General features: G+C 36.9%; 1 protein-coding gene across 24 annotated transcripts in view; it reads right to left on the bottom strand.

The window, feature by feature from the left end:
- The window catches only part of ST7L (suppression of tumorigenicity 7 like), a 147,409-nt gene that overhangs the window by 116,076 nt on the left and 19,124 nt on the right, over positions 1-12,209 (bottom strand). For all 24 annotated transcript variants that reach the window (XR_011565750.1, XM_070785910.1, XM_019956822.2 and 21 more), the window contains one exon: positions 6,137-6,215. Coding sequence is in view for 23 of the 24 variants with exons in the window: in XM_070785910.1 (XP_070642011.1) it covers positions 6,137-6,215 (79 nt within the window). In the remaining variant the exon portion in view is untranslated. The remainder of the gene's footprint in view (positions 1-6,136; positions 6,216-12,209) is intronic.

Below are 12,209 nucleotides of genomic sequence, written 5' to 3'. Positions count from 1 at the left end.
AAAAGCTTTTAACTTTGATGAAATCTAATTTATCTAACCATCCCCAAGAAAAAGAAATGCAAAAGGCAAAACAGTTGTCTGAGGAAGCCTTAAAAATTAGCTGAGAAAAGAAGAGAAGTTAAAGACAAAGGAGAAAATGAAAGATATACCCATTTGAATGCAAAGTTCCAAAGAATAGCAAGAAGAGATAAGAAAGCCTTCCTCAGTGATCAATGCTAAGAAATAGAGAAAAACAATAGAATGGGAAAGACTAGAGATCTCTTCAAGAAAATTAAGAGATACCAAGGGAACATTTCATGCAAAGATGGGCAAAATAAAGGACAGAAATGGTATGGACCTAACAGAAGCAGAAGATATTAAGAAGGGGTGGCAAGAATACACAGAAGAATTATACAAAAAAGATCTTCACAATGGTGTGATAACCACCAGATAACCACGATGGTGTGATCACTCACCTATAGCCAGACATCCTGGAATGTGAAGTCAAGTGGGCCTTGATGCTTAGGAAGCATCACTGTGAATAAAGCAAGTGGAGGTGATGGAATTCCAGTTGAGCTATTTCAAATCCTAAAAGATGATGCTGTGAAAGTGCTGCACTCAATATGCCAGCAAATTTGGAAAACTCAGCAGTGGCCACGGGACTGGAAAATGTCAGTTTTCATTTCAATCCCAAAGAAAGGCAATGCCAAAGAATGTTCAAAAAACACACAATTGTACTCATCTCACATGCTAGCAAGTTCAGTTCAGTTCAGTCACTCAGTCGTATCCGACTCTTTGCGACCCCATGAACCCCATGAAACATGCTAGCAAAGTACTGCTCAAAATTCTCCAAGTCAGGCTTCAATAGTATGTGAACCGTGAGCTTCCAGATGTTCAAGCTGGATTTAGAAAAGACAGAGGAACCAGAGATCAAATTGCCACCCGTTGGAAAAAGCAAGAGAGTTCCAGAAAAACATCTACTTCTGCTTTATTGATTATGCCAAAGCCTTTGACTGTGTAGATCACAACAAACTGGAAAATTCTTCAAGATATGGAAATATCAGACTACCTGACCTGCCTCCTGAGAAGTCTATATGCAGGCAAGAAGCAACAGTTAGAACTGGACATGGAACAACAGACTGGTTCCAAATCAGGAAAGGAGTATGTCAAGGCTGTATATTGTCACCCTGCTTATTTAACTTATATGCAGAGTACATCATGCAAAATGCCAGGCTAGATGAAGCACAAGCTAGAATCAGATTGCCGGGAGAAATATCAATATCCAGATATGCAGATGACACCATGCTTATGGCAGAAAGTGAAGAGGAACTAAAGAGCCTCTTGATGAAAGTGAAAGAGGAGAGTGAAAAAAAAGCTGGCTTAAAACAACATTCAAAAAACTAAGATCATGACATCTGGTCCCATCACTTCATGGCAAATAGATGGGGAAACCATTGTTTCAGTGGTTTCAGTGAAAGACTTTTTCTTGGGCTCCAAAATCACTGCAGATGGTGACTGCAACCATGAAATTAAAAAGACGCTTGCTCCTTGGAAGAAAAGCTATGATCAACCTAGACAGCATATTAAAAAGCAGAGACATTACTTTACCAACAAAGGTCCACGTAGTCAAAGCGATGGTTTTTCCAGTAGTCATGGATGGATGTGAGAGTTGGACTATAAAGAAGGCTGAGCACCAAAGAATTGATGCTTTTGAACTGTGGTGTTGGAGAAGACTCTTGAGAGTCCCTTGGACTGCAAGATTCAACCAGTCAATCTTAAAGGAAATCAGTCCTGAATATTCACTGGAAGGACTGATGCTGAAGCTGAAACTCCAATACTTTGGCCACCTGATGCGAAAAACCAACTCCTTGGAAAAGACCTTGATGCTGCGAAAGATTGAAGGCAGGAGGAAAAGGGGACAAGAGAGGATGAGATGGTTGGATGGCATCAGTGACTCGATGGACATGAATTTGAGCAAGCTCCGGGAGCTGGTGATGGACAGGGAAGCCTGGTGTGCTGCAGTCCATGAGGTCACAAAGAGTCAGACACGACTGAGCAACTGAACTGAACTGAATCTTTATTACTCCCTTCCTTCTGCCTTGAGTTTAGTTGGCTCTGCATTTTCTAACTCCTTAAGGTATAAAGCTAAGTCCTTGATTTAAGATCTTTTTTCTTTATTAATGTAGGTATTTACAGCTATAAATTTTTCTGAGCATGTACTGCTTTTGCTGTATTTCATGATTTTTGATATGTTATGTTTTCGTTTTCACTCATCCCAAAGCATTTTTCTAATTCATCTTGTGATTTCTCCTTTGACATTATTTGTCTATAGAGTTTGTTGTTTAATTTCCACACATTCCAATATGGTGAAATTTCTGAATTTTCTTCTGTTACTGACTTCTAGTTGCATTTCACGGTAGTGAAGGTAGATAGTTTATATGATTTCAATCATTTTAAGTTTATTGAGAATTATTTATGCCCTAACTATGATGTATCCTGGAGAATGTTCCATGTATACTTCGGGTATATGGAAATGTTGTTGGGTAGGTATCTGTTAGATACAGTTGGTTTACAGTATTGTTTGTTCAAGTCTTCTATTTCTTTGTGTATCTTTTGTCTAGTTATTCTATCCATTATTGAAAATGAGGTGTTGATGTCTTCAACTATTATTGTTGAACTCTATTTCTCCCTCAATTCTGTCAGTTTTTGGTTCACACACTTTGGGGCTGTCTTATTAGATGTATACAAGTTTATAATTGTTGTATCTTCTTGATAAATTGAACTTTTGTCATTATATAATGTCAAACTTTGTCTTGTAAAAATTTTTGTCTTAAATTCTACTTTGTCTGGTATTAGTTTAACCACTCCATTTCTCTTTGGCTACTATTTGCATGGAATTTTGTCTACACTTTCACTTTGTACTTGTGTCCTTGAATCTAAAGAATTTAGATAGCGTATAGTTGGACTACTTTTTTTCCCTATCCATTCTGCTAATCAATGCCTCTTAACTGAAGAACTTAATCTATTTACCTTTAAGTAATTAGTGATAAGGAAGAAATTGTTTCCTCCATTTTCCTATTTGTTTTCTATATATCCTGTCTTTTTTGTTGCTATTGTTCTCATTTCCTGCATTATTGCCTTCTTTTGTGTTAGATATTTTCTAGTATACCATTTTGATTCCCTTACTTCTTTTTATCATATTTTTTATTTCTTAGTGTTTAACAGTTAACAATTATATTTAACAACTTACAAAAACCAAGAATGAATTAACAATAATTTAGTTTCAATAGTTTCAAAACTTTGCTCCTATATCGCTTCTCCCCCCTTATGTTGTTATGGTCACAAATTGCAACTATATAAACTGTACATCCATCAACATAGATTTACAAGGACTGTTTTATACAGCTGTCTTTTAAATCATATAGATAAAAAGAACTTCAAACCAAAAAAAAGTTAATATTGACTTCACTTGCCTATGTAGTTACACTTCTGGTGTTCTTCACTGCTTTGTGTGGACTCAAGACTGTCTAGTATCATTTTATTTCACCCTGAAGGCCTCCTTGTAGCATTTCCTGTAGGAGAAGTTCAGGTCTACTAGCACTGAACTGTTTCTGTTTATCTGGGAATGTCTTCTTCTTCTTTTTTTTTTTTTTTGGAAGGACAAGGTTGCTGGACACAGAATCCTGAGCTAACAGGTTTTTTCTTCCTGAACTTTAACTATATTATTCCACTGCCTTATATGGTTTCTGATGAGAATCAGCTGTTAATCTTTTTTAGGATTACTTATACGTGATGAGTTGCTTCTCTCTTGCTGCTTTCAGGTACCTGCCCTTATCTCTGGCTCTTGAAAGCTTGATTATAATGCATCTCATTGTGGATATCTTTGAGTATGTCTTATGTGGGGTGCACTGAGCTTCTCTGATGTATAGATCCAGACCTTTCATCAAACTTGGGATCTTTTCAGCCAGTATTTCTTCAAATAGTCTTTTTTGCCTTTTTCTCTCTATCTTTTTGGGACTCCATTATGCATAGGTATGTTTAACAGTGTCCCACAGGTTTCTTAGGCTCTGTTCTCTTTGCTTCATTCTTTTATTTTTGACCAAAATCAAGTTTGCTGATTCCTTCTTCTGCCTGTTTAGATCTGCTGCTGAACCCCAATAGGAAATTTTAAATTTCAGTTAAACTTTTCAACTCTAGAATTTCTATTTAGCTTTTATTATTTCTACCTCTTTACTGATACTCTCTAATCTGAGACAGATTCTCATAGTTTCCTTTAATTCTTTGTATATGGCTTCCTTTACATCCTTGAGCATATTTTAAATAGTTGATTTAAAGTTTTTGTCCAGGAAGTCCAAAGTCTGGGCTTCCTCAAGAGCAGTTTCTATTTATTTCCTTGTCTCTGTGAAAGGCATATTTTGCTGTTTTGTATGTCTTATTATTTTTTTGTTGTTGAAAACTGGAAATTTAAAATATTATAATCTAGCAACTCTAGAAATCAGATTTCATCTCCTTCCCAGGGATTGTTGTTGCTGTTTATAGTTGTTTAATAACTTCTGAACTGATTTTGTAGTTTATTTTCTCTATCATGAGTGACTAGTGAAGTCTCTGCTCTTTTAGCATAATGGTTAGTTAGTGACTTGATAGAGATTGCTCTAAACCCCTGAAATCAAAAACAAGACAAAAAACAAGTCTTAGCAGATGGGTTCTGTGTGTGTGTGGGGGCATACCTTCAACATCAGTCAGGCAGTTTACAACTCTACCTTAGCTTTCACTTTCTGTTTGTGCAGGACCTGAAAGTTAGACAGACATGAGAGCTTAGGGCCTGAAGTCTTTTCTGAGCAAGTGCCCAAACTTGGGCATGTGTGTAGCTGCTGAGATTCCAAGGAATATGTGGAAGCTTTTAAAAACCTTTATTTCCCAGTTTCTCATTCCTCAGCCTTTCCCAAGCTTTCTAGTTTGTCTATTGTTTGCCTGTTGTTACCCCTTGCTCCTGGCAGCAGGCCCTAATACATTTGCTGTTAAATATTTTTAACAAATGCCAGCCCACCCACACCACTAACGGCACCCCCTCCCCCAGTATAGCTGTGTCAGTACTGGGAGAGTTTCAAATTAACCAAAGTAAAAAAGGCAAGCCCTTAGAGCTGGTCCTTCACGGGTTCATCAGACCAGTCAGACCATTTTAGACCACAGTTCTTTGAGAATATGATCCAGTCTGCTTCCTTTGATAGACGGAATTATACCCAGAAGGATGACTGTTGTCTTCAAGGCGGTTACCACTGAGCTAGGGGGTGGAGGATGGGGTTAGTGTAAGTTAAAATACCAAAAATAAATAAATAAAGCTCTCTTAAAGAAATTCAGTTATTTCTTAAAATTGATTAAGCATTCTTTAGGTTGCAATAAACTTCTGATTAGTTTTCAGAGTCTCAATAAACTTGATTCACTCCTTGTTGAGTTCCCTACACTGACATTTTGTTCTACCCTGGGTAAGTCTTCTTAATAAGGATTAATATATCTGTGGTAGGGGAGAAAGGAGTACAGGGACAATGATAAATTCACATTATTCAGGAGGTATTCCTTGATTAATCCCAACTAGGCCCATTTTTCACTCTTGGCATTTATTTAATATTAGATCAATATTTATTGATCTGTCTTAAATATTAAGTTCACTTATACTTTTTAAAATACAAAGTTGATAAAAGGAACTTAAAAAAAAAATGCTACTAACATTAAAAATAATAAGGTTAGAGCCATGTTTTTCTTATTTTGAATTCCCTTCCCAATCCTCCAATCCTACTAGCAACTAGAGGTCTCAGGACTGAATGAATGCTTTCAGTGAATGACATAAATGAAAAACAAAATTAAAATGAGTGGCATAAGTATTTTAGTACTCTATCAAGTGTCATCATCAATTAGATCAGTATTCTTCCTTTTGAAAAATATTTCTACCTAATTTCTATTCAAAAGCACAGAAGATAAGTTTACAATTTCAGAAGCAAAAAACAAATGTCAATGAACACTGCAAATCTGTCCCTAGTATGCAAAAAGGGGACTATTAATGACTCCAAATGTCTTAGGGATAGAAAAAAGGAAACAAAATCATTTGCCTGGGTTTCCTTCAAAACAAACTTATTTTCCATATATTATATTTCAAACTTACTCATTGTTTAATTCTAAAGCTTGATAGGCTGCTTTGATTCGAGCTGGAGGATTCCTTTCTCTCCATGCCTTCTGCATAACTGTAGGAAAAACATTTCAAAAGGTAGATGAGGTGGCAAACATAAAATATCTTATGCAAAACGTACAAAGAATGATTTATAAGAGTAAACAAAGATTAAATAACATGTTCTTAAACATAAACAACAAACTGGGGTGATGGCTCACATTAACCTTATGAAAAGTTTACAATAAATTTGGAAGCTTCACATAAAATAGAATAATATTATTTCTCTGATTTATATGAATAATAACATAGGTGGTACTCAGTCAAGTTAACTATATCATTATTATACACGAACATTTATATATCTAAATGTATATTAAAATTGATATCAGATTATAATTAATGAAATATTCTTGTTCTTTTATCCTTTTGGAAAGGTTCTATGGAACTGCTAAAAATACACAAAAACCTTAAAAACCAGAGTTTTTATCTAATCAAAGATTCAGTTCATAAAGAATGCTTGAATTTGTATTTTATATTAAAGGGGGGAAAAAAGGAATTAATTTAGGACACAGTACATTTATGGAAAATATGAGTCTCTACTAAGAGTCAAGAAAAGCCTGAATTAGTATCTCTCTGGAATAACAATATTAGTTTTGTTATCATTTACTATACCAAATTTAAAACTTCACATTAAGCAAAGTTTCTTTAAAATTAAACAAACAAATAAACAAAGAAGATCCATGAAACTATTTGGCCTATTTCAAGTTTGATAAGAAAAATAGAGAATCTATGAATGTTGCTTTTGGACAGAAACCTACAACTGTCCAGAAAGAATAATATGGAAAACGTTTAAGTTTTCCTTTGGAAACAAAATATTAGTCTTGGCTTAGAAATGGAGATAATATATTCTACTTGTGTAACAAAAATACATTTCTCATATCAAACATGTCACTAGCTAGCTGACAGCTAATGCTTCCTGAACTTGACAGACTGATGCAAGTCAGCACCCATATGATAATAACCAGGTAAAGAATAGCATTTTGCTTAAACATTAAAATATTACCTAAAAATCAAATATAATACTTAACTTGCCATTTTTAATGATGAGGCTCTCTTCCATAAGTTACATAATATTTTCAGGTCTAATTTTGACATTGAATTTTATTAACGATTTAAATGGTTACCTGGTACTCTAGCATATTAAGTATACATAGTAATTTATTTAACCAGTTCTCTTTTGATGGATAATTAATTTTTTGCTAATATAAAAATGATATAAAAACTATGATAAACATCTTTTAACATCTATCTTTGTATATACCTGGCCAAATATTTCATTTTTAGAAGTGGAATGGTTAAAAACATATGCATCTTTTAAAGGACTTTGGATATATATTCCCAAATTCCTCTCAATGAGATTGTATTAATTCACATTTTTTCCGGCAGTGCAAGAGAGTGACTATTTCCCCACTTCCTTAATAACCCTGAGTAGGAAAATCCCATGGACAGAGGAGTCTGGTAGGTGGCAGTCCATGGGGTCGCTAGAGTCAGACACGACTGAGCGACTTCACTTTCACTTTTCACTTTCATGCACTGGAGAAGGAAATGGCAACCCACTCCAGTGTTCTTACCTGGAGAATCCCAGGGACGGGGGAGCCTGGTGGGCTGCCGTCTATGGGGTCACACAGAGTCGGACACGACTGAAGCGACTTAGCAGCAGCAGCAGTGTCAATCTTTGCTAATTTAATACATGGAAACTATCTCACTTTCATTTGTATTTCTTCAATTTCTAACCAAAGTCATCTAATCTACCATTAAGCATTTATTTTTTGTTATTCATATATTTTCAAATACTCTATCCAGCCCTATTATTCCTCACAACCAATGTAATTCTAAGCTAAAGAGGAAACAGGAAATAAAGAAGAGGAAGGAAAATATTTACTTCCCTCTAAAACAAGGTTTAGAAATCATTTAGTATTCAACGGTTGATTTAGTATTTAACTGTTGATTTATTAGAGTCTTCAAAAGTTCTCTTTAAGAATTCACGATATGCTGAAGAAATAACACAAGCAGTTAACAATTTAATCAAATTTATCTATTTTTCAAGTTAAATAATATTCTAATATGCTAACAAGCAGAAGGGACTAACTACCATTCAATCTAAGACCAGAGGTCAGAAATATAAATGCCTTGAGACCTTGCAGAACTAAAGTACATGCACTGTCTAGAAGAGAGAATCACAGTTAAGGTCTAACTGATTACTGCCAAGTGGAAATGTGGGTCCATATTTTCCAACTTAAAATTGTGAAGCTGGAGTTTAATGTTAAATAGCCTCTTGATTATATCTGTTCACTGTCCTAAACAAACAAATCAATAGAGTAAGAACAAAAATCTACTAATTTAGTAATTACTAATGACAACAACTATTTCTGCTTTATTGACTATGTCAAAGCCTTTGACTGTGTGGATCACAATAGACTGTGGAAAATTCTGAAAGAGATGGGAATCCCAGACCACCTGACCTGCCTCTTGAGAAATCTGTATGCAGGTCAGGAAGCAACAGTTAGAACTGGACATGGAACAACAGACTGGTTCCAAATAGGAAAAGGAGTACGTCAAGGTGGTATATTGTCACCCTGCTTATTTAACTTCTATGCAGAGTACATCATGGGAAACACTGGGCTGGAAGAAGCACAAGCTGGAATCAAGATTGCCGGGAGAAATATCAATAATCTCAGATATGCAGATGACACCACCATCCTTATGGCAGAAAGTGAAGAGGAACTAAAAAGCCTCTTGATGAAAGTGAAAGTGGAGAGTGAAAAAGTTGGCCTAAAGCTCAACATTCGAAAACGAAGATCATGGCATCTGGTCCCATCACTTCATGGGAAATAGATGGGGGAACAGTGGAAACAGTGTCAGACTTTATTTTTTGGGGCTTCAAAATCACTGCAGATGGTGACTGCAGCCATGAAACTAAAAGACGCTTACTCCTTGGAAGGAAAGTTATGACCAACCTAGATAGCATTTTCAAAAGCAGAGACATTACTTTGCCAACTATAGTCCGTCTAGTCAAGGCTATGGTTTTTCCTGTGGTCATGTATGGATGTGAGAGTTGGACTGTGAAAAACGCTAAGCGCCGATGAATTGATGCTTTTGAACTGTGGTGTTGGAGAAGACTCTTGAGAGTCCCTTGGACTGCAAGGAGATCCAACCAGTCCATTCTGAAGGAGATCAGCCCTGGGATTTCTTTGGAAGGAATGAAGGTCAAGCTGAAACTCCAGTACTTTGGCCACCTCATGTGAAGAGTTGACTCATTGGAAAAGTCTCTGATGCTGGGAGGGATTGGGGGCAGGAGGAGAAGGGGACGACAGAGGATGAGATGGCTGGATGGCATCACGGACTCAATGGATGTGAGTCTAAGTGAACTCCAGGAGTTGGTGATGGACAGGGAGGCCTGGCGTGCTGCAATGCATGGGGTCGCAAAGAGTCAGACACAACTGAGTGACTGAACTGGACTGAACTGAACTGAATGACCATAGTCAAGAGAAATTTGTCACATCACACATATAGGCACATTTTTCTTTTTTTAATATAAAACTATAGATATAAATCATTATATTTATATGACTATCTGTAAAGATCAATATGGAACCAATAGTCTATTTCTTGACTATCACTCATGGATAAAGTCTAGTTCAGTCTTAACGGGGATTTTTCATACCTCTAGAAGTACTACATAAAACTTTGCAATGACCAAAATGGGACACATAATTTTAAGAGAATCAACCTCTAAAGCTTCAACTTTATATGACTCTTTACTGTGTCTGATCTAATTGAAGAATGTTCCTCTGATTAGCCTATGTGTTACGCTGGTTTCTCTTTCCACAGGCTCCTTGCCTCACCCTGCTCCTTTAAAGATATATTACCTATTCCTACTTCATAAAAGAAAAGCTTACTTTTCACCCATCCTGAATCTTTCCAAGGTGCATTGCCCTAGAGTGTAAAAATGTACAGGTGCCTCAGGAACAAGTTTGGGTTTCGGAGCAACTGTTTTTAATCAAGAAACCTATAATAGAGATTTGTGTCTTCACTTATTTAACAGGGAAGCTCAGTATTAGAAATACAAGGGGCTACCCTCATGGCTCAGCTGGAAAAGAACCCACCTGTCAATGCAGAAAGAGAGTACTCTGGCTGCTGGAAGTTCTGAATTCAAGTATATTGTAGAGTGGGGAGGGAGTAATAATTTTTACCAGATCCATTTATCAGCACCCTTTCTCCCCTTACTATCAAGCATGCACTGTCCCTAAGGGAAGGTTCTCATAGCAAGGCAAAGAAAGCATTAGTAAGGGATAATAAAGGCAGTAGAATCTTGTTTTGGCCAAGTGATAAGCTCAAGGCAAGGCTCCAAGACTTACCTATCTTTTCATCTTAGAATCTGAATTCAGAAGAGAGATGGTTGTCATAGGGATGAATGCTAACATGTCTCTTTGAATTTAAAAAATGAAGTCAGACTTCTCTGTCAGAAAGTATGTCTGACTCGGTTGACAGGAATGACAATGAGAACTCACCCAGCCAAATAGGTTATATGGAGGACCTTTTTCAAAGCTGGAAGAGGCAAACATGTAGCTCTATGAATTTGACAAACATATAAAGAACAAGATTCCATTTAGAACTATATGGTCAAAAGAAACTTACATTTTTAACAAAAAATTACACAAAACTGTTCAGGACTGGGGGAAAGAGACTCTTGGAGGGCACAAACAAAATCTTGTGCGCACCAGAACCCAGAGGAAAGGAGCAGTGACCTCACAAGGCTGAGCCAGACGTGCCTGTCAGTGTTTGAGAGTCTCCTGCAGAGGCATAGGTCAGAAGTGGCCTACTGAGGGGATGGGGCACTGGCAGCAGCAGCCCTGGGAGGTGTGTGTTGGCATAAGTCCTTTTTGAAGGTTGCTAATAGCCCTACTTTTGAAGAAAGTAGGGAAAACCACCAGACCATTCAGGTATGACCTAAATCAAATCCCTTACGATTATACAATGGAAGTGACGAATAGATTTAAGAGACTAGATCTGATAGAAAGACTGCCTGATGAACTATGGACAGAGGTTCATGACATTGTACAGGAGACATGGATCAAAACCATCTCCAAGAAAAAGAAATGTGAAAAAGCAAAATGGCTGTCTGAGGAGGTCTTACAAATAGCTGAGAAAAGAGAAGTGAAAAGCAAAGGAGAAAAGGAAAGATATATCCATTTGAATGAAGAGTTCCAAAGAATAGTAAGGAGAGATAAGAAAGCCTTTCTCAGTGATCAGTGCAAAGAAATAGAGAAAAACAATAGGATGGGAAAGACTAGAGATCCCGTCAAGAAAATTAGAGATACCAAGGGAACATTTCATGCAAAGATGGGCAAAATAAAGGACAGAAATGGTATGGACCTAACAGAAGCAGAAGATATTAAGAAGAGTTGGCAAGAATACACAGAAGAACTGTACAAAAAAGATCTTCATGACCCAGATCATCATGATGGGATGAGCCAGACATCCTGGAATGTGAAGTCAAGTGGGCCTTAGGAAACATTACTACGAACAAAGCCAGTAGAGGTGACAGAATTCCAGTTGAGCTCTTTCAAATCCTAAAAGATGATGCTGTGAAAGTGTTGCACCCAATCTGCTAGCAAATTTGGAAAACTCAGCAGTGGCCACAAGACTGGAAAAGGTCAGTTTTCATTCCAATCCCAAAGAAAGGCAATGCCAAAGCATGCTCAAACTACTGCACAGTTGCACTCCTCTCACATGTTAGTAAAGTAATGCTTAAAACTCTCGAAGCCAGGCTTCAGCAATACGTGAACCGTGAACTTCCAGATGTTCAAGCTGGTTTTAGAAAAAGCAGAGGAACCAGAGATCAAATTGTCAACATCCACTGGATCATCGAAAAAGCAAGAGAGTTCCAGAAAAACATCTATTCCTGCTTTATTGATGATGCCAAAGCCTTTGACTGTGTGAATCACCACAAACTGTGGAAAATTCTGAAAGAGATGGGAATAGCAGACCACCTGACCTGCCTCTT

This window comes from Bos indicus, chromosome 3 (assembly GCF_029378745.1).
Source record: "Bos indicus isolate NIAB-ARS_2022 breed Sahiwal x Tharparkar chromosome 3, NIAB-ARS_B.indTharparkar_mat_pri_1.0, whole genome shotgun sequence".
In the NCBI taxonomy this organism is placed as follows: Eukaryota; Metazoa; Chordata; class Mammalia; order Artiodactyla; family Bovidae; genus Bos; species Bos indicus.
The sequence above is the reverse complement of the archived record's forward strand: the minus strand, read 5'-3'. Positions and strand labels throughout refer to the sequence as shown.